At 37.0% G+C, this 22248-nt stretch overlaps 2 protein-coding genes across 6 annotated transcripts; both read left to right on the top strand.

Annotated features, from left to right (window-relative positions):
- The first annotated feature begins 168 nt into the window (after positions 1-168).
- On the top strand, positions 169-5963 carry LOC133695110 (chloride channel protein CLC-f). Its single transcript, XM_062116931.1, has 9 exons — positions 169-941; positions 1307-1709; positions 2435-2629; positions 2855-3309; positions 3436-3540; positions 3835-3993; positions 4165-4374; positions 4461-4693; positions 5551-5963. The coding sequence occupies exons 1-9, from the start codon at positions 435-437 to the stop codon at positions 5627-5629; spliced, it is 2346 nt and encodes a 781-aa protein (XP_061972915.1). The 5' UTR covers positions 169-434; the 3' UTR covers positions 5630-5963.
- Positions 5964-7294: 1331 nt separating this feature from the next.
- On the top strand, positions 7295-12543 carry LOC133695121 (uncharacterized protein At4g26450-like). Of its 5 annotated transcripts, none has more exons than XM_062116943.1 (7): positions 7295-7448; positions 7616-7753; positions 8133-10076; positions 10276-10465; positions 10772-10826; positions 10924-10961; positions 12208-12543. In XM_062116943.1, exons 3-7 carry the CDS (start codon positions 8179-8181, stop codon positions 12277-12279), a joined length of 2253 nt encoding a protein of 750 aa, XP_061972927.1. In that variant the 5' UTR covers positions 7295-7448; positions 7616-7753; positions 8133-8178; the 3' UTR covers positions 12280-12543. The 5 variants fall into 5 exon arrangements, with proteins under 5 accessions (XP_061972927.1, XP_061972952.1, XP_061972959.1 ...); XM_062116952.1 differs by having other exon boundaries at positions 7341-7527; XM_062116960.1 differs by having other exon boundaries at positions 7341-7507.
- The last annotated feature ends 9705 nt before the right edge of the window (positions 12544-22248 follow it).

Raw genomic sequence — 22248 nt, forward strand, 5'->3', positions numbered from 1 at the left:
CATAATGATGAAGTAAAAAGAAAGAAAGAAAAAAAATTGGTGGGAGTGGTGTCCAATATCAAAAGGATTTGGGTGGAGCGAGTAGAGGAATGATCAGTCTTAGGGATAGAATCAGAATAAAAATAAATTCGAGTATCTAAATGGAATTAGGCTTTGGAACCAGCCAGATCGAATAGTTGAGATTGAGAAAAGGTGATATTATTCGAGGACGGAAATACCAATTAAATTAATTAGCAGTTTAGCAGAGCAAAGAGAAAGGGAAAAAGAAAATGAAGGAGTAGAAGAAGAAGTAATTTAATTGTTGTTGCAAAGGAGAAGGAGGAGAAGAAGAAGAAGAAGAAAGGCATTTTATATACACACACACACACACACACACACACAGTTATTTGATTTGATTTGATTTGGAATCTAGGAATGGAGAGAAAGAGATAAAAATGTTGAGAGAAACAATGGAAGACGGCGATCAGAAGCATCTCCTCCTCAAATCCAATTCATCAATTACACAACAACACGATGACCATGACCAACAACCACTAGTACTTGTTGTAGACAATAACGACTTGGAAGCAGCACAAGCAGGAGGAGGAGGAGGAGGAGGAGGATTCAACAGAAGCAGCAGTGATAATAGCAGAGGAGGACATAAGAAGACTGCTGCTATCAAAGATCTGATTCGAGGTTTCTCAGGTCGTCGTCCCTCGTCCTCTCTCAACAACAGCAATCTTCATTATCATCATCTAGACGACGAAGACGACGACACTCCATCCATATCAGATCATGACCACCGTAAAAATCGTAATTATGACCACCGTGTTAAGAATATTAATGATCACGACGACGACGACGTTTTAGAGAATGGTGCCACTCCTGAATGGGCCTTGCTTCTTATTGGTTGCCTTCTCGGTCTCGCCTCCGGTCTCTGTGTCGCCGCTTTCAATAAAGGGGTTTGTTTTTCCCTGCTTTCTTCTCTCTCTTTTTTTAATTCATCTGGATGGATCTCTCTCTCATTCTCATTGTGCTTTGCTGCTCAGTTTCTGTTTAATTTCTCAATAATTGGCTGTGCTTAAGTTTTATTATTATTATTATTGATTTTGCTTACTACTCAATTCTCTGACATAAGCCTTTTTACAATCAACTGTGCAATCACATCACATGATTTTGTCTCATATTGAAGAAGAAGAACAGCAAGGGGGAAGAAAGAAAAAAAAAGGCGTACATGTTTCTTTCTTATGCTTTTTCATGCACTTATGTTTGCATTGCTAGTTTCCTCAGATTTTCTGTCGTTGATATTTTGGTAATGCTTCTTTAGGTTCATTTAATACATGAATGGGCCTGGGCTGGGACTCCAAACGAGGGTGCTGCATGGCTTCGTCTGCAAAGGCTGTCAGACACTTGGCATCGGATTCTTTTAATCCCTGTCGCTGGAGGAGTTATTGTTGGAATGATGCATGGCTTGGTTGAAATATTGGAGCAAATAAGGCAGAACCTTTCTTCTCACAGAAAAGGTTTTGATTTGGTCGCAGGAGTGTTTCCTACAGTGAAAGCCATTCAGGCAGCTGTTACTTTAGGTACTGGTTGTTCTTTGGGTCCTGAAGGACCTAGTGTAGACATCGGCAAATCATGTGCCCATGGATTCTCTTTAATGATGGCAAACAATAGAGAAAGGATGAATACTCTTATTGCAGCTGGCGCAGCTGCTGGGATTTCTTCAGGTATCTCTCCTTTTTTACATGATAAGATTTTGTTTCTGCTCATTTGCTTCCTTTAGATAATCAAATTTTCAAAAGCCAGATATTACCTGGCTGTGGCTGGCTGCTTTGGTTTCAAGATCATCTATTTTATATATTTTTACTAGCATCCGGCAACTTTTGGTCATTTATAGCCGAAAACAACACGACCTTATATGGCCTGTCATTCACTTATAATGCAACCCATATGTTCTGTTTTTTCAAGTGAAGGTATTAGATTGCACCTCCTAGTCAATGGAAGACCAACTGTTCATAAAAAATTAGCCTTAAAGTAATTAACTTGAGCATGATAAGGCTTGAAGGAGGAGTAATGACACTTTATATGGCATTTTAGAAGAAAAAAATTGAAAAGAAAAAATATGGGAAAATGACATGCATGTTTCAAGGAGGGTATTAAGAATCTGGATGTTGAGACTGATTTCCTTTACACGTTAATCATGTGTAGTGCATTTGTTAGCCTTTTCACTTGAGTAGGAATCTCTAATTTCCAAACACAACTGAAATCTTCTGCAATCATCTTGTAGTTTTTGTCAATCTAACTGTATTTCATATCTCTGCTTCCCTGGTGATCTGGTATGTAAACAAAGTCAGGATCAAATCACAGTTCCTTCTTCTGTTTCTATCCATTCTGCTCCAGCAAATTCTTATCTGAATTCCATTCTAATTTTCTTTTTGCTCTTCTCATTCAGGTTTCAATGCACCTGTTGCTGGTTGTTTTTTTGCTATTGAAACTGTGTTGAGGCCTCTCCATGCTGAAAATTCACCTCCATTTACAACTGCAATGATTCTGTTGGCTTCTGTAATATCATCAACTGTATCGAACACGTTACTTGGAACACAATCAGCTTTTACAGTGCCATCGTATGATTTGAAATCTGCTGCTGGTATTATTCGTTTCTCTTGATGTATTTATTTCTATATTATGATGCTCAATTTGACATGAACGTCTGTCTAAAACACATTATAATGATTTTTTCATTTTTCTCCCCATTTAACTAAATGAAGAAAAAAAACAGTGAGATCTTTGTGTGCAAATCCTATCTAGTAAGAAACTGGTATCACTAGCAAAATCTGACTATTTTTATCCTATTTTTGGTTCTGCTTTGCAGAATTACCCTTATACCTGATTTTGGGCATGCTATGTGGTGTTGTAAGTGTGGCCTTCACTCGATTGGTCACTTGGTTCACCAAGTCATTTGAGTTTATCAAAGAAAAATTTGGCCTTCATCCTGTTGCATGCCCTGCTTTAGGTGGTTTAGGAGCTGGAATAATTGCTCTGAAGTATCCTGGAATACTATATTGGGGTTTCACCAATGTTGAAGAAATCTTACACACTGGAAAGAGTGCTTCTGCTCCTGGAATCTGGTTATTAACCCAACTAGCAGCTGCCAAAGTTGTGGCCACTGCTCTGTGTAAGGGTTCGTTGCTTGTAGGTGGCCTTTATGCACCAAGTTTGATGATTGGTGCAGCTGTTGGTGCTGTATTTGGAGGTTCAGCTGCAGAACTTATCAATTCAGCCATTCCAGGAAATGCTGCCGTTGCCCAGCCACAGGCATATGCATTGGTAAGATGGTATTTATTTTGGGCTATTGTAACTTTAATGAGATGCAGTCTCAATATCTCTCTCTTGGCCGAAGTGCCTTTTAATTTGTATCAAGTTGATTAAAGTATTTCAAATCTTTTGCTGTAGGTTGGAATGGCTGCTACGTTAGCATCAGTTTGTTCAGTGCCCTTGACATCAATTCTACTTCTGTTTGAGTTGACAAAAGATTACAGGATAATCCTTCCCCTCATGGTAATTAGATTTACTTGATAATTTTTCCAGAATAATCTTGATTGTTGAGATGTTTATTTTATCCTAAACCTTATATTTCTGTGTAGAAACAGTGTATTTTGGTTTAATAAACTGTCAACTGTATTTTTGCTGCTTGGTCTCATCAATAATCTGACGTCACTGCAAATGGGACTGAAAACGTTTTGTTGTCATTGGCTCATTGCCAAGTAGGCTTTGTTGTGGTCGGTGCCATATGTTTCCTGGCATTCACATTTTAAATGCTAATTTAATTCTTCTGCCATGAAATGTGAGCAGGGAGCTGTTGGGTTAGCGATATGGGTCCCATCTGTGGCTGACCATGGCAAGGAGAATGAAAAACCTGGTGCTCATAGTTTGGCTAGAGGTTATTCTTCTCTTTCAAACGATACTGATGATGAAGCAATCAATGAAGATTTGCTTGCAGAAAATCTCAAGGTTTGAATTTTTCCATTTTTTTGTCTGGACAATTGATTTATTTAAGAAATGAAGCTTCATGCTTAAGTTATTTTTGTTATTTAATGTGCACCAACCCCCTCTCTTCAGACAGAATTGTGTATTATTTTGAGGTGTAATTTATTTACTCTATTCTTCCCTGCTTGTTGTTAGGTTTCTAAGGCCATGTCAAAGAACTATGCAAAGGTTTCATTAAGCTTAACATTGAAAGAAGCTATAAAATATATGCATGACAGTAAACAGAATTGCTTGCTCGTTGTTGATGATGAAGATTTACTGGAAGGAATACTAACATATGGCGACATCAGACGGCTGTCCAAGACATCTAGCGATGCTTCCACGGGTGATTCAACAATCATAGATGTATAAAAGGATGAAGATAACTTTCTTTCTTCTTGTGTATGCTTTCCAGTGTGATATTTAAAGTTTTTATTTTTTATTTGGTACAGGTAAATACCTGTCTTGTTTCTACTGTTTGCACCCGGGAGATAAGGTACCGAGGTCAAGTTCGTGGACTTTTGACATGTTATCCTGACACTGATTTGGCAATTGCCAAGGATTTGATGGAGGCCAAAGGCATCAAGCAGTTGCCTGTGGTTAAGCGTAGTGGAGGCTCTCAAAAAGATTGGAAACGAAGGATTGTTGCTATCCTTCATTATGACTCAATCTGGAATTGCCTCAGGTTCTTACTGATTTTAATGTCTCAACTATAGCTTTCTTTCTTTCTATAATCGATGCATGTTTCCTGGTTTCAGATTCTCTAACTTTGTCTTCTCCGTCATGTCATGTATTTTAGACGTGTAGTTGTTGGTCTTAGTTTCTTTTCTACATATGATAATGATCCAGTGTTTGATACCAATGGGTGCTCTAGTTCTTGCAACTGTACATTGTACTTGTGAAACAAAATGGAAGGTTGTTGCGTGAGTTAAAAACCCAGCCATCTTTTTGGCAGAAAATTTTCTGACTGTGGATTCCACCAGCCTAGATCAACAAGTTGGCTGTTAATGTTAAAAGCGTAGCCAGCTGCCATAGGAACTTCCAACAGTTGAAATATGAAAAGTAACGTATTTTTGCGTCAGCTCTGTGACCAACATGAAAATGGTTAGGTGATATTGGCAAGTTACATAATTCAAATATACAAGTGTGAAGTATTTTTGTGTCAGCTATATACTGGCTATACCAACAATTTTGTTTTAACTTTAAGAAATGTTTCGTGTTTTAGTAATCAACATGCCATGCGACACAGATTTATTTCTCTGTTGAGTTTGCAGGGACCTGCTTTCTGTACAATAACTAGCATACCTGAAAACAAGCTTGCTAGGCCATTGAATTTGCCTACAGATTTTGATTGTTGATTCTGTGAATTTTCTTCATTATTTATATACAGCTCGTAACTGAACAAGAATGTTGTGAACACCTTATCAGTGGACACAGTGCCATAGTGGCATATGTGTGAATATCACATCAATTTTGTGAATTCTTAATCATTTTCCGTTTCCTGAAACTTCTGTTTGGTTGGGATATCTTTCTCCATTGCAGAGAGGAGATAGCTCGGAGGGGACGAGTCCATCAGAACAGAAAAGAGGATGATATTGAGATGATTGAAAACGGGCATTAATGTGGTGATGGAAGTGCTAGGCAAGTCTCAGAGTTTTGTGCACTGCCGCAGCAGAAGACAGGTTGAAAGAGAGACCGGATAGCTGGATGTCCGTATTTTGGAATTAATCCAAGTCCACAGATGATCAGTATATATTTTTTTGAGTCTCTTGGCTTGCAGGCTCATAATTAAATATTATGTGGTGGGTTTTCCCCATGCACAAATAGCACCTTGGAGATGTAATATCCTAGATACATTTCAATGTCCACAGCATGATTGAAGTTTAAAAAAAATAAATAAAAAAAAAGGAAGAAAAAGGAAAGGGAGATACAGGAGGCTGATAGTTCAACGTTAATCAAGACTTTGTTTGACTGCCAACGTGATTCTTTAGATCCAACATGTCTTCCTTCCTTATTGCTTCCTTAAGGAAGGACAAAGGGATGCTTAAATTTCACAGGAATTGAAGATAGATTGTTCTTGTTTTCCTTGGAGCCATAATCATGTGTGCGTGCTACCTGCACTCGCTCATTTGCTATCATGGGTTTTCAAGTGTTTTTGTTCCGACAACTAATTGCTTGTAGGGTTTATAAGCATTGCGCTTGGATTAGGAGGATACTGTGAGAAGCAGAAAGATGCATTCATTCTAGGCTTAGAAGTCTTAGAGATGGGCACAGGTCAGGTTCCATGTGGTTACATACCCAGCCAGATACTTGTGCTAGAGGCCATGGCTTTTACAATCCTGAATACAGAAGCGTCGACATTGATAAATTGTCTTATCGTGAGAGAATATCGTCAAATACAATTTACAAATACCATGCAATATGATCAAGACAAAATCTCGAGCACTATCTTTTATTTTTGTACCAAATTAAACCTAAATTCCCTATTCAAGCAATAGAGAAAGAAGATGATGGCGTTGTGCACGCTACCATCAAACATCCATCGATGAAAGTAGCCGATGCCCTTTGTTCCTTTTCTTGTTACACAACCCTTCACCAGTCACTCATGGGCTTCGCCTGCCTTATTTCTAACAATGAATTCCTTCGCCCCCCTTTTTTCTTTTATTAATATAAATGTTCGAGGTTAATTATATGTATTTCAATTAATTTCACAGATTTGTGGGATACAATGACACAGTGTAGAAATGACACGCTCGACTTTACCTTTTTCTTGTGGGTGGAAAGAGCACCTCACCTTTAGCACCCACCCACCCACCCATTTCCATTCCTCACCACACAAGAGTCAACACCACCACACCCCCATTCCATTCCTGTACCTAAACTCGAGGTAAAACTAAAACAAAAGGCTCTTCTAAAAGTACAATAATCTTGAACCAAATTAAACCCTAAATTCCTATGAAATCAGCAAACCAGTGGTTAAAGAACAATCTGCATCCCAAGTCAAGAAGAGGACTTGTTTGCATGCGTTTGTGTTCGAGATGCGTCGAGTTAAGAATATCGATGTTTGTGTCAACTTCTTGCTGCGTTTCAAATTATATTTAGCTTCAAAAGACATTATTTATTATGTTTTTTTAAGCCAAATATGGTTTGAATCGCCTGTATAAATTTAGCAGGCATAATAAAAATATATAATTAATCTTATCCCGGCATTACTAAATAAACCATGTTTAGACACGTGCCAGAGAGAGCATTGACGTGCGGAAAAAATTATCCATCACTCACGACTCACGCTTTTCCTTTTTCTATTTTTTTTTAAATCTTTTTTGGAAAGGAAAATTTAAACAAAAAAGAAAAGAAAATACTGAAAACTGAACCTCCAGCAATCCAAAAGCCGCTCACCATCAGCGGGAGGAGAAACGGAAGGAAAAGAAAAGAGAGAGGTTGAATTCGTAGAGTTATTATACGTGTCTACATTTCCTTGTTCGAAAGAAAGCTACCTGTGATCGATTTGACCTTAAAGTTCTTCCCTTTTTATTTACACACTGGATAAATTAATTATTCGACTACTTTGAGGATTCTTATTCTTCATTTCTTTGTCATGGTGTAGATGATGATGATGATGACGATGATGATGGGATGTTGATGTGGGATCTTCAAACCCTAATAACCACACCTCTGGATCTTCTTCTTCTTCTTGTCTTGGACATTTACACTGTACAATCCGTAATAGCAAAACACAAGAAAGGTCAGATTTTTAGACAAGATCCCTCTTCATGTTTGCGTTTCAGATTCTGGGTTTCCTGGATTTGCTTCATATTTTGACTATTTCATCTGTTGACTTTTTGATTAAGTTTACACAATTGCACTGTTGGTACTATTAAGTTTACTTTTTGATTGTTAGCTACCTGCCTCTTACCTCTACAATATCATTTCTTTCTGGGATTTTTTCCTTCTCCTTATAGTAGCTGAATAATATGAGAAAGAATTAGTCTTGTCTGTAAATTCCCTGATCCTGATAGATGGATTACGGGCTTGCAGCTCGGAGCTACAATAACCTGTGCTACTTGTACTGTATTTGCTATCATTGGTTTTCATTCAATTTTGTGACAATTGATTGCTTGTAGGGTTTATAAGCATTTCACTTGGATACATACTATCAGAAGCAGGAACATGCATGCTAGGCATAGAAGTCCTGGAAATGGATACAGGTCTGGTGCCATGGGGGTGGGCGTGGGTGCATCCAGGATATCACCAGATACTTCAGCTAGAGGCCATGGCTTTTACAATTCCGAACACAGAAGCTTCAATAACCGTGGCTTTGGCCGCGGCCAGGGCCACCCCAGATCTTTTCGCCAACCTCCTCAGCCACCGACACAGAAAGGTGATGTTTTGATGGAAGCTGGTAGGCTTGCAGCTGAGTATTTAGTTTCCAAGGGATTGTTACCTCAGAGTGCACTTTCTGGTAAATGGCAGAATGGTGGTTTCAAAATGCAAGCTGGGGATTATCAGGACTTTAGGCAACAAGAAGACCTTATGCATGAGGGCCGAACATCTGCCCATTCTCGGCTAGGGAGTGGCGCTTCTGATACTGGACTGAGCAGGAGAAGATACTCTGATGACTTCAATTCGAGGAATCATGTGAAAGGAAGGAGGAGAGGAGAACATTACCGGGGTTATAGCGCTGAGTGGGGTAGAGAATATGGGAGGAGTGGGCCATTGTCGGATAGGAATAGAGTGTCCCCTGATATGGAGGGGCAGAGTGATACAGTTTCTGAACACTATGAAGAGCAGCAAGTTAGCAATGATGTTGGTGATGGGATGGAGAAATCTGGTCTGAGTGGGGTGGCACCAGAAAGTGAAGAAACTGCTGATATAGAATCAGGACTGAGCAAGTACAACCACCCAGATGAAACTGGCTCCAAGGCAAGTTCTTCTAGTGTTCCGAAAGAAGAGACTGGTGGCGAACCCTCCAAGGGCTCTGGTGATCCAGCAAACTTAAATCTTGGGAACGGGGAGGTGAAGGATAGCAATTATGATTATGAACCTGAGAAACAGATTGTTCCAGAGGATTTACCTATCCAGCAGAGTGCTGTGGAGGGTGACATCTCGGGCAAGAATGGATCTGATTTACTAACTTTGAGCAAGTTCGCCAATGTGCCAACGAAAACACGCTCTGCATTGTCATGTAGGACCTCCAGGGTTGATCAAGTTCCCAATAATGAAGATGAAGGCACTTCTGGTATTGGGCTTAACAAAGGATCTGAAGATTCAGTTCAAGATGGCCTGGACAATGTTTCTGCAGCTGATGTGCTAGCAAATGCACCTCATGATTCAAATTGTCCCAACTCTGAAATAACTGAAGTAGCTGTTGTCCAGTCTGCCAAGGATGTGGATGAAGAAGGCCCTGAATATGGTGCTGTGCAGGGAAAATGTGTGAGGTCTCATTCTTTTCCGGTTAGAGCTTTTATACATGACAACGAACAAGAATCAAGCCTGGGGCCTTCTGGTTTTGGAAGGTCCACCTCAGTCAAAGAGCGAGGTGAGAAACGGGCTGCAGAAGGCAGTGATTTTAGCGAGGTGGTGAAGAAACCTAGAGAATGGCTTCCATCCTTGGTTAACACCACTGATGAGCTCTTGCACCTCTCTAATTTGAATGAAAATGCAGGGGGTTCTCAAGAAGAGAGGGTTTCACCTGATCAGCAAGTCACCATGGCTGCTACTCAAGACACTTATGTTAGTAATTGTCGATTTCCAAGAACTGGTGGTGAACCAGGATTCAAGTATGCACAAGAGAAACAGCTTTTTCCTAGTTCATTTAAAATCGTTGATCTTAATCTCATGGAAACATCTGATATGAATGACACACATCGTAGTGATCCAGTTCTCACACACCCATCTATTATGACAATCGGAAAACAAGCACCACAGGTTGACATTGATTTGTCAATGAGTAATTCCAACATTTCTGGTGAATATACTAGACATATGACTGATGGTAAGCAGGTTGAAATAATTGATTTAGAGAATGATACCCTGGAAGACAAAGACTTTGATAGTTCACAAAGAAAGTACGTTCCTTTTATAATTATTCCTTCTCTTTGCTCTTATATGTTTCTTAACTTGTCAAACAATAATACCAGGTACCTTGCATGTTTCTCACATCAAGAAGCTTTCTTCATTATTGTGTTTATGATCTTCTCATTTTAGTCTGTTCAGATACTGGATGTAGTTTTTTTCTACCTGATCTTAACTTGTCCATCTTCTTAGGACGGAGATTGCATTTAATGGGACAGAAGGTTTTCCCAACCATTCACAGAATGTTGGTAATGTTACTGATGTTCAGGATAACTATGATGGTCTTATGCTCTCAGAGTTTCTCAGCAATTTCCCAAATTGTACCTCTGTTCCGGAGAACATAAATCCACTGCCAAACGAAATGGGCCTTGACAATGGAGAGGTATGATAGAAGTAGCCTATTAGCCTGAATAGAACATGAAAACCAAGTAGCCTTTCTTTGAAATAAAAAAATAAAGTTTGCAAGAATATTAAGATGTATGCATTTTGCTACTTGATGCTGTATGCATTCCATTCATATTCCAATCAATTGCTTCTTTAAATGTATAATTCTATGCACATGATCTCATGGCATTTATGCGGCACTTAGTTTTAGAATTCATCTTTTTGGTAGTGGAAGATAGATAAATAAATACATTTCCATCATATAGTTGATGAATAACTCACTTAGTATTACTGATTGTTTCAGGGGACTCTTGGTGATGATGACTCGATTTATATGTCCCTGGGAGAAATACCATTAAGTATGCCACATATTTAACTTCTTGGTTTGATTTCTTATAAATCTAGAGTTCATGTAGTCGATCTGCCTAACTCTGGTGTTTAATCGCATGCTAATAGGCTGTACAAACGCATTTTTACGACCATTAACCATCGAGGTATATTTGGTGATGGTTGTTCACATTATTGTGAAAATTGTTTTTTTTTTTTTTGTTGTTACAATAAGTTGTGCATAGATCTATAGATAAGTAATATATTTTAACGAAAAATGGCTCTATTTGGATCTCAAAAGCATATAAATTGGAGAAGGAAAGGATTATAAAGAAACTTCTTCTCCTGGCATCTTTAATAACTTTCTGGCGTCTCTGCTTCTGCTTGACATTCAAATTAATGCTGAAGTCTTTTACCAAAAACCTGATGTGCACTCCAAAAAATGTGCGATTTTAATAAAAGCTAGGGGAATAGTAAATCATGATGCTGCATTAGCTTTATTTGCTTCAAAATTGTTTGAAATGAAAATTGACCGTTAATAAATTTAAGTGCACTCCAGGATTCCAGGGTGCTCAATAGCCTATAAACTATGTTTTGCTCCAAATTTTTAGTCCTTATCATAACCACATTCACTGAGAGAAAGGGTTTTTTTATTGGTCTGCTTTTAGGTCAAAATCATCTTTTCCGAAACTTGTTTGTCTATGATTATACATGTCTTCACCAAATTTTTCCCACGTCATTGAGATGCAGCTATATGAGAATTGGATGAGTTCTTTTCAGTTCCATCACTGTCTTCATCATAGAACTTAAAATGGCAATACCTTAATAGTTATCTTGTTAAACAAGCAAATTAATGATATTGGTGTCCGTTGAAACCAATGCAAAGAGATTTCAAAGTAGAACTAAAAGGCTGCTATAAGGTCTCGTAAACTTGGCCTACAAGCAGAAGTTAGCTACTCAGCAGGAGCAAGGATATTTATATCTGCTAGCTACATAAAATATGGTAGGAGTGTGTATTGGTTTCAAAAGCAAGTTTACAACATTGATGTCCTGTGAATGTCATATAAGTAAGTGTCTATATGAAATGAACCATTAGATGGCTGGTCCTACTGGTTCATTTTTATTCACTCTCCTCGGTTAGAGGAATCCAGATTTCAGAGGCATAGCAGAACTGTTTGTTCAACTAAGAACACGGTAGTAATTCATATGAGCATGTTAAATCATATTCATTAATGCTTTGTTTTAGTCGATATTCATCTTTATCATCAAGCAGCACAGCAGTTTTGTTTTAACATGCATGCTGCTGATGTTCTGAGCAAATAAATAGCCTATCAATTTGTCAGTTAATATTTCGCAGCATCTTATCTGACACCATCTTTTCTACTCGACTAAGTCTCTTGTTTTCTCGTGTAGGCTTCATACCTGCCTGGGAGCAGCCAACACCGCAGGAGTATGAGAAGCCCTTTTGATTCAGCGTTTCTTTGAATAAGCAAGGACTACTGCTTGGTATGCTTACTCTCGGTCATTGGGGTCTTTTGTTGCAATGACTCGCTCAATCTGGATGCCACCATCCTTCGCTTTTTTGTTGTTTTTTTTTTCTCACACCCCCTTTCTATGTTGTTTATAAAGGATGCAGGAAATGACTTTCCTGGTAGGAATTTTAGGAATGGTGAAGATTTTCTTTTATTTGGCTGTTGGGATTCTTCATTATATGGTTAAAGAGGTTTGTCGTATTGATTAAGAAATCAATCTGGGTTCTCAAGGCACAAAGTATCACATAGAAAAGCTTTTCATGCAGATTCCAATCTGAATGGGCATGTTACATGTGCCTTCTAGTTTCGTTCTTTGATTTCAATTCCTCCAAAGGGATACTTGGAACTCAGTAGTGAATACTTGGAACTCAGCATTAATTTCTGACAACAAACACTGAAATAGTAATGTACCAATGGTCATTCTTCATCTGCACTCTGTACTCTTTGATTTTCCAGGATCATACACTCATTTCGCTGAATGTTTGTTGAGTCTTGGGCTTAAATTACGCGTACAGCCAGTGTTAGTAAAGCCACTTTTCCAGCCTGTAGTTGTTGATGACGAAAGTTCCCAGATACACATACACGCTGGCAGTAGCTTGATGGGTCTTGACTCTTGACTCGATAACGGTGTTGTCTGAAACACAATGGGCCCATAGTGCTAGCTGCCCCAGGTCAAAAGAGAATTCAGCTGGTGTTAAAGAAAAACGAAAGGGAGTTAGGCTTGAATCTTCGCATGGCATGAGTGGAATTATCTTCTATCATCCCTTCCTTCATGGCTCGTGCTCACGAGAGTCATAAGATTTGGCAAATCACTTGTTAGTAACAGTAAGAGCACTTGGATGTGAGGATGTTGAGTTTCTCTTCTTCTTCGTCGTAAAAGAAATTGCTTTGCAGTTGAATTGTGTTGTCTTCACGAGTGAGAGATCAGCATGACATGTGTGGGGCAAGTAGTTTGTGTAATGGAAGTGGCCTAGCTAGGTGTTAAAAGGGAACAGCTACATGTCCTTGTCGAGCTGGGAAATGATCGATAGACATGGATGGAATTTGAAGTTTCTTGCAGGAAAAAAACTGCATGGTTACGTTAAGCAAACACCACCCGAAAACGACATCTCCTTCAATTAAGCAATTATATAATGCTTAATTGTCTTTAATTCGTTTAGTCCTTGTGATTATGTAGCTGCTTTTTCTCGGAGCATGCTTAAGGTGAATATTTGGGACTTCCGCTAATTAATAAATATATTTTATTTATTCTTGGGATTTTTAATTTGTTAAGTGAAGGTCTTGAGCCATTAATTGCTCGAGTAGCTCTAAGCTGAAGCCGGCTCTGCTAGTATTTCTTCTATACATGAATATATTTTTTTAAAAGATAAACATATAAATTCTTTTCTTGATGACGTAGTAGTACGTAGTAATCTAAGCACATAAATTATTTTCATTGGTAGGAGAAGAATTAGATTTATGCCAAATATTATCGATTGACCTTTTGGTAATATTCTTGATGTGAGTGACTGATACCCAATCGGCTCTATATATATATATATATATTTGCATATATATTATACGATCCCTAAAAACAGCATTTATTTGAATGGAAAGTAAGGAAATGGACTTGGTGGATTACAGCTAGTTTTGTAGTGTATATATAATTCATTAATCATGGAATGTTTTGGAGTTGCGGGGCTTCATCCCTATAGTTTCTATATGCAGCAAAATTAATGGCACCTGCCTGCCTGCCTGCCTAGCTATTCCCATGCATTTATCTCATGAAGCTCCTATTTCACAAACTTTCAGTTTTCTGATCAAACCTAAATCAGAGATTTCTTGGAGTCTTCCTCTTTCTTTACAATGATTTTCTTAGGTAGTTAGTTGCTACCTTCTTGTTTTTCCTATTAGCTAGCTTGTTGAAAAGATAAGTAAAAGTTAATCTTCGACAGTTAAAGTTAATCTGCTGCTAATGTTAATCCATTGTTGAAAATTATCTACCTGCTGTTGATGTTGATCCACTGTTGAAGATCATCCTCTAGAACTGAGGTTGTGTAAATGAACTGATTGAGTTGGACTCAATAACTTGCAGCCCCTACTTTCTAGCTACGTACTTGTATATGTATTCTCATTGTAAACTCTGTAGAACATATTGAATTGAATATAACTTCTGTCAATTATTCTTCCTAGCATTCATTTATCTTGTTTTTTTCATGGTATCAGAGCGTATGAAACTTTAAACACATTAACCAAGCTTCCGCAAAACCTCCAATGGAGGACAGTACTGATTCAAGCAGTACTAACCAAAACACTACCCTTCAGAACATGTCCTTTTTAACTATTGATCTTTCTGATCCTTTTTTTATTCATGCATCAGATCATCCAAGCATGACTCTTATTCCAAAAGTTCTTGATGGAACCAATTATGTCATGTGGAGACGTTCCATGCTAATAAGTCTCAACGCCAAAAACAAGTTGGGATTCATCAATGGAACCATACTTATACCAGGTGAATCTGATCCTAAATACATGTTATGGCAACGATGCAATGATATGGTTCTTTCTTGGATTCTTAACTCCTTAAACCAAGAGCTTGCCAATAGTGTTCTCTGTGTTGAAACCCCTTCTGAAATCTGGTTGGATCTACAAGAACGATTCTTACAAGGTAATTTTTCTCATCATTATCAAGTTCAACGTTCCATAGAAGAATTGCAGCAAAATCAGGATTCCATCTTCACATATTACACCAATATAAAAACGTTATGGGATGAATTAAAAATGACCAGTCCAGCCATTCAATGCACATGTGGTGGAATGAAACAACTGTCAAACAGTGAAGAAAAGATGAGACTTGGTCAGTTTCTTATAGGATTAAATGAGAACTATTCAGCTATTAGAGGGCAAATCATGCTCATGCAACCTTTACCAACTGTTAAGAAAGCATATTCACTCTTATGTGAAGAAGAAAAGCAAAGAGGACTGGTTGAGCACAAAGTTAATGAACAGGTTCATGCCATGAATGTAAAAAGATCAGGTTCTACTTTACAACGACAAGATTTCTCTCGAAATTGGATGTATGGCTCATCAACTATGCAAGGATCAAAGAAACGACTTCACTGCACCTACTGTGATGGAACTACACATACAATGGAGAGATGTTTCTATTTGATTGGATTTCCCACCGGTCACGCTCTTCATGGCAAGAATGTGCAGCCTCGCAATCGAGCTCAAAAAGCTACTGCAAATCAAACAGGAATTGAATCATTTCACACCAATATCAAATCTGTTCAAACCTCTGATCAGCCTCTTCAATTCACTCCCGAAAAATTTTCATAAATCAAAGCTTTCTTTCAAGCCGAAAAATCCACTGTATCTGCAAATTATACAGGTAAGCCCACTCCTTTTTTCTCATCATCCACGACTCAAAATTCTGAGGCTTTACAATGGATCATTGGCAGTGGTGTCACTAACCATAAAACCACTTCAGTTATTGATAAAGTCACTGTTCCTATGTTCTCTCAAGTCATCTTGCCAAATGGCTCCTATGCAAAAATTACAAGTGTTAGCTCTGCACATGTTACCAAAAGCGTACATGTCCATGGTGTTCTTTGTGCACCCTCATTTCATGTGAATCTACTTTTAGTCAGCCAACTCATATCTGTTCTTAATTGTTATGTTTATTTTTTTCCCACTTTTTGTATATTGCATGACCTAGCTACGAAGAGGATGATTGGCCTGGGAAAGCAAAGTAAGGGACTATACTACCTTATGCCACAATCAGAATTGCATTCATCTTCACTAATTTCATATCAAGTCTCTTTTCTATCAAGAGCTGTTTGGCATAACAGATTAGGTCATCCATCAAAATTACCCTATCAGTTTCTGTCAAAATTAATTCCACCTTTTGTTTATGATTCGCAACATTCATGTGAAGTTTGTCCTTTGATAAAACAAACCAGGTTATCCTTTTCCATAAGCTCTATTCAAAGTACTAAATTTTTTGAGCTTATACACTGTGATATTTAGGGTCCACAAAAGATTGAAACACACTCTGGTGCATATTATTTTTTAACTATTGTGGATGACTACACTCGTTTTACCTGGATTTTTCTTATAAAATTCAAATCTGAAACACAAAGGTTTTTAAAATTATTCATCACTTTTGTCCACACTCAATTTAACTGTCAAGTTAAAAGTATACGAAGTGATAATGGGCTGGAATTTATCTCCTTAAAGCCATTCCTTTCCACTCATGGCATTTTACTCCAAAATTTATGTTCTTACACACCTCAACAAAATGGTGTCGTTGAACAAAAACAAGACACCTACTCAATGTTGGTCGTGCCTTGAGATTCCAAGCAAATTTACCATTACAATTTTGGGGAGAGAGCTTGCTCATTGCCACTTATCTCATAAATCATCTTCCCACCCCAGTTTTGAATCATAAGTCACCATATGAACTCCTATATGGAAAAACACCCATATATACCCATCTCCGTGTTTTTTGTTGTCTCTATTATGCCACCAACTTACAACCATTGTCCAAATTTTCACTATGAGCTCGTCGATGTATTTTTGTTGGATACCTTTCTAATAAAAAAGCATACCGTGTTTATGATCTTACCACTCGACAATTCTTCACTAGTCGAGATGTTGTTTTTCATGAAAACACATTTCCTTTCTTAAATCACACTTCAGTCGATTCCTCTCAACAACCATCTCAGCCAACTATACTTCCTGAGCCTAATAACAGCTCAATTCCACAACCATTAATTTTTTCTCCCTCACCAACCGAGACCCCTGCCACTCCATTATCATCCTCTTTCTCTAAAGACTCTTCATCATCACCACCATCCAATCCCACACAGTCTTCTCCTTCTCTAAAACCAAACACACATACTCCTATTCTACATCGCAGTGATCGGCCACGACAAACCTCTGTTCTGCTCTGTGATTTTCATTGTGGTCAGGTTGGTATGTCACCACTCTCTGCATCCACAACCAAGTCGGCCTCTTCACGATCAGGTACTCAATATCCATTATCAAACTTTATTTCTTATTAATCCTTATCTCCTTCTCATAAGATATTTATTAACAACATTACTAGCACTCTTGAACCAACAACATATGAGCAGGCACTCAGTGATCCTAGGTGGTGTGAAGCAATAAGAACTGAGCTCACTACAATTGAAAATCAGAAACCATGGTCTCTAGTTTCATTACCACCACATTGTCATCCCATAGGCAGCAAATGGGTTTTCAGAATCAAACAAATCTGATGGCTCTGTGGAACAGTATAAAGCACGGTTAGTAACCAAGGGATTCAATCAACAAGAAGGCTTGGACTATCATGAAACTTTTGCTCCAGTTGCAAAGTTAACTACAGTTCGTTGTCTTCTTGCCTTGGCAGCATCCGCAATTGGCCTCTCTTCCATATGGACGTCAATAACGCCTTCCTCCATGGTTATTTACATGAGGAAGTTTATATGACTCCATCACTAGGACTTTATCGACAAGGGGAGAAGGTTGTATGTTGGCTTTATAAGTCCATGTATGGACTCAAACAAACACCCAGAAATTGGTTTGCTAAATTCTTAGAAGCCATTAAAACGGTTGGGTTCTCTCAATGACATGCAGATTATTCTCTCTTTGTGCAAGAAAAAGGTTCTACTCTAACCATTGTTCTTATCTACGTAGATGATATAATCATTACTAGGAATAATGACAGTGCTATTCAAAATATCAAGTTGTTTCTTCAAAAACAATTCCACATAAAAGATCTTGGTAAGCTGAAGTATTTTCTCAAACTAGAAGTGGCAAGATCAAAGGCTGGAATAGTTATATCTCAGCGAAAATACACACTGGAAATTCTTGACGATGTTGGATGCCTCAGAGCTAAACCTGTTGATTTTCCTATGGAACAAAATCTGAGGCTTACTAATGACCAAAGTGAGATATTGAATGATGTTTCACACTACAGAAGATTGGTAGGGCGATTAATCTATCTTACAATTACTAGACTAGATATCATGTATTCTGTCAACATCTTAAGCCAATTTATGCATACACCGAGAAAACCTCATTGGGATGCTGCTCTTCGTGTAGTAAGATACTTAAAGAACAACCCAGGTAACGACTGATTATTCTCTTCCAGCAGCTCTCTGCAACTAAGAGCTTATTGTGATGCCAATTGGGCAAATTATCCTATTACAAGAAGATCTACATCGGGTTACTGTGTATTTCTTGGAGATTCTCTCATCTTATGGAAGACAAGAAAACAGAAATCAGTCTCCAGGTCATTTGCCGAAGCTGAGTACAGGTCCATGACTGCTGCAACATGTGAACTCACTTGGCTTAGATGCCTATTTAAAGATCTACAGGTGCACTTAAAACCAATCACTTTATTTTGTAACAATCAAGCAGCACTTCATATTGCTGCAAATCCGGTATATCATAAACGTACAAAGCATATTAAAATTCGTTCCCTCCTATCTTCAACTAACATATATATTCACTAAGGCATTAGGGGGGACAATTTCAAGAAATTAACAAGCAAGTTGAACATTCTCAATATTCATGCTCCAACTTGAAGGGGAGTGTTGAAAATAATAAGTAGAAGTTGATCTTCAACAGTTAAAGTTAATCTGCTGCTAATATTGATCCACTATTGAAGATTATCTACCTGCTATTGATGTTGATCCACTGTTGAAGATTATCTTCTGGAATTGAGATTGTGTAGATGAACTGATTGAGTTGGACTCAATCACTTGCAGCTCCTACTTTCTAACTACGTACTTGTATATGTATTCTCATTGTAAACTCTGTAAAACATATTGAATTGAATATAACTTCTGTCAATTATTCTTCCTAGCATTCATTTATCTTGTTTTTATAGCTTATTGACAGATCAGTGATATATATAAATAAATAATGGCTGGTTATATTAATTAATTGATCAAACATGTGATGATTAATCACATATATATTGTTCTAGGTTTCTTTTGCGTGCATGGTGCATGGTGTTCTAGGGGATCGAAAGATCGATGGAAGCTTAAATAATCGATATGAGTTGCCACTTTTTTTGTGTGTTTTTAATTGCATTGCCTTTAAAAGGCATCACCACTTTGATGTTTTTCTTTGGTGATTCTCAATAGTTTTGATTTGATGTAAACATGTAAAAGATTAAAAAAAAACATTTAAGAAATTAAATTATTTTAATATATTTTCAAGCTAAAAATACTCTAAACTACAATATTAAATACACAAAAAAAAACCATATTTTAACCAGGAGATTAATAGCCATGAAGTGTTTGTTTTTTAGGCTTCATTATATTTTTTATAGTGTTTTTTAAACTACTTTTTATTTATAAAAACATGAAATTAATGTTTTTTTCAATGATTTTAATGTGCTAATATTAAAAAAACTAAAAAATATTATTTTAATAAAGTATATTTAATTTACGTTATGTTTAGGGTTTCATAATAATAAAATTGATAATGATTTAAATCTAATAACTATATATATACACCACATATTCTTTACGAGGAAGGTACTTGCATGCATGATTGTAAAACTCATATCAGTTTGATAATCATTCTAAAAAACTAGCATTTCAAACTTCAAATCAGGTTTAGTTTATATATAATTGGACTAATAAGTAGTCATTAATTAAATTAAACTTAATCAACCAAGTTAATATGTGGTTGATTATTTTAATTTTATCATACAACACAATCAAAATATTCCAGTGGGATAAAAAAATTATTTTTTAATTGAAAAATGGGAGATTAGATTCATGGATCCATGATCCAAACCGGATCATATATGGGTTAGATTTGAAAACAAATGGGCGGGTGCATGGGCGTGAGGTAAGGTAGGCAGGGACAGCCAGGAGAGTTGTAGTCAAGACTTATAATAAATAAAAAGAAAGTAAACGTGCCTTCCCAGTAGCATTAATCCCCGTACACGTGGCCCTCCTCCATTCTTCATTTTCTTGTAACGTCGTGATGGTATATACTACTAGATGTTGAGGGGACCCACGCCCCCAAAAAAATAATTATATATATAAAAATTTCATTTTAAAATTATTATGAAAATAGATTTATTATATATTTATATCTTCTTATCTTTAATAATATATATTCTTGGGGTATATATAGCTAGGAAAAACACTAATCTTTCGAGATGCAAATTAAGGTTATCTTTTCTTGTTTAATTAATTATTCAACTTTTTTTTCTTATAAAATAGGGGGAAGTCTACACCAACATGATATAAAACAACACAACAATATCAAACAAAACTTTAAAAAAAATGCACGCATGAACAATAGGTGTGATGTGGACTAACCTCCTTACCTTCTGTTTATTTATTTAATTGTTTTTTTCTAAAAAGATATATTAAATTGTTGTATTTTTTATGGTTTCAATGTATTTTTTATAAAAAAAATTAAAAAATATTATTTCAATAAATTTTTAATTTAAAAATATTTTTAAAAAACACCATATATAAGGTCTCTAGACTCTCAACATTTCATCTTAATTATAATGATCGTGACCGAAAGAAAACAAACTATTTGACTTTCGAAATAGGGTTTATTACTTTCGTCTAAGATTATACATCGAACCTCCTAATCAATTAATTGATCGGTTGCCTGCCATTGATTGTTTAGGGTTTATAATATGCAAGCATCACTGCCATGATATACACACACACACACAACCAGTGCGCTTTTATATTTATATATCAACAGACGACGTCTCAACAGGCGAATGACAGCAGCGAGCGAGAAGATTCAAGGATGGAGGGAGGCAATGTCATGTCGCCCGAGCAATAATTCTGGAGTCAAGAGATTTCATGAAAAGACCTGGATAAATGGAGGTAACATCGTATCTAGAAATGCACCAACCGATACTTTATTATGTGTAGATCTGCGAGAAGATTCAAGGATGGAGGGAGATATATATATATATATATATATGTTTAGTCAAGATCATAAACATGATGATCGATCGTCTTCCATTAGGTTGGTAGCTAGCTAGCTAGCTTTAATTAACCTGCCATATGATATGATGATGCGGCAGGAACCACAAACTGATCATGTAGTCATCTTGTTCCTTTTATTTTGTGTTTTAAAAATATTTTTAAAAAATTTAATTTTTTTAAATTAATATTTTTTTATATTTTTAAATCATTTTAATATACTGATATCAAAAATATTTTTTTTTAAAATAAAAAAAATTATTTTAATACATTTTTGAGTGAAAAACACTTCTTTGTTGCAGCCTTCTTCTGCTTTTGATGCTATCATTGTCTCCCTCTTCCACACTCACCAAGTCATTGGGTTGTCATTAAACGCATTCTCCGCTACCTTAAAGGTACGACATCTTATGATTTCCATATCACTCGAGATTCCTTGTTTACTCTACATGGTTTTATAGATGCAAATTAAGTTGATAGTATTGATGATCGCAAATCTACAAGTCATTACCTTGTCTTTTTTGGTCAGGCATCGATCTCATGGAAGTCATGCAAGCAACGCATAGTTGCGCGCTCCTCTACTGAGGCTGAGTATAAAACCTTAGCAGACGGTGCTGCTGAGATCATCTGGCTTCAATATTTGTTAACAGATCTGCAGGTTCTCTCTGTCTCTACTCCTACCATTTGGTATGATAACCTTAGAGCCACTTATCTCTCAGCAAATCCTATCTTTCATATTCGTACTAAACATGTTGAGGTGGGTTATCATTTTGTACGAGACCGAGTTGCAGAGAAAGAGATTCAGATTCATTTTATCTCCTCTCAGGATCAACTTGTAGATGTCTTTACAAAGCCACTTTCCGCTGCTTCATTTACTAATTTTCGTTACAAGTTTTGGGTCGATCCTTCATCCTCGGCTTGAGAGGGTATATTATATAATGTGTGTGTGTGGGGGGGGGGAA

This window comes from Populus nigra, chromosome 1 (genome assembly GCF_951802175.1).
Source record: "Populus nigra chromosome 1, ddPopNigr1.1, whole genome shotgun sequence".
NCBI lineage: Eukaryota > Viridiplantae > Streptophyta > Magnoliopsida > Malpighiales > Salicaceae > Populus > Populus nigra.

What these genes read in the sequence shown, in the direction of transcription:
- LOC133695110 (XM_062116931.1), top strand. Translation starts at nt 435, where the DNA reads ATGTTGAGAGAAACAATGGAAGACGGCGATCAGAAGCATCTCCTCCTC. An exon ending in TGCTTGCAGAAAATCTCAAG is followed by an intron (nt 3,994 to 4,164) that starts GTTTGAATTTTT and finishes GCTTGTTGTTAG; the next exon opens with GTTTCTAAGGCCATGTCAAA. An exon ending in GTGATTCAACAATCATAGAT is followed by an intron (nt 4,375 to 4,460) that starts GTATAAAAGGAT and finishes TATTTGGTACAG; the next exon opens with GTAAATACCTGTCTTGTTTC.
- LOC133695121 (XM_062116943.1), top strand. Translation starts at nt 8,179, where the DNA reads ATGCATGCTAGGCATAGAAGTCCTGGAAATGGATACAGGTCTGGTGCC. An exon ending in TGGGCCTTGACAATGGAGAG is followed by an intron (nt 10,466 to 10,771) that starts GTATGATAGAAG and finishes TGATTGTTTCAG; the next exon opens with GGGACTCTTGGTGATGATGA. An exon ending in CCTGGGAGAAATACCATTAA is followed by an intron (nt 10,827 to 10,923) that starts GTATGCCACATA and finishes GCATGCTAATAG; the next exon opens with GCTGTACAAACGCATTTTTA.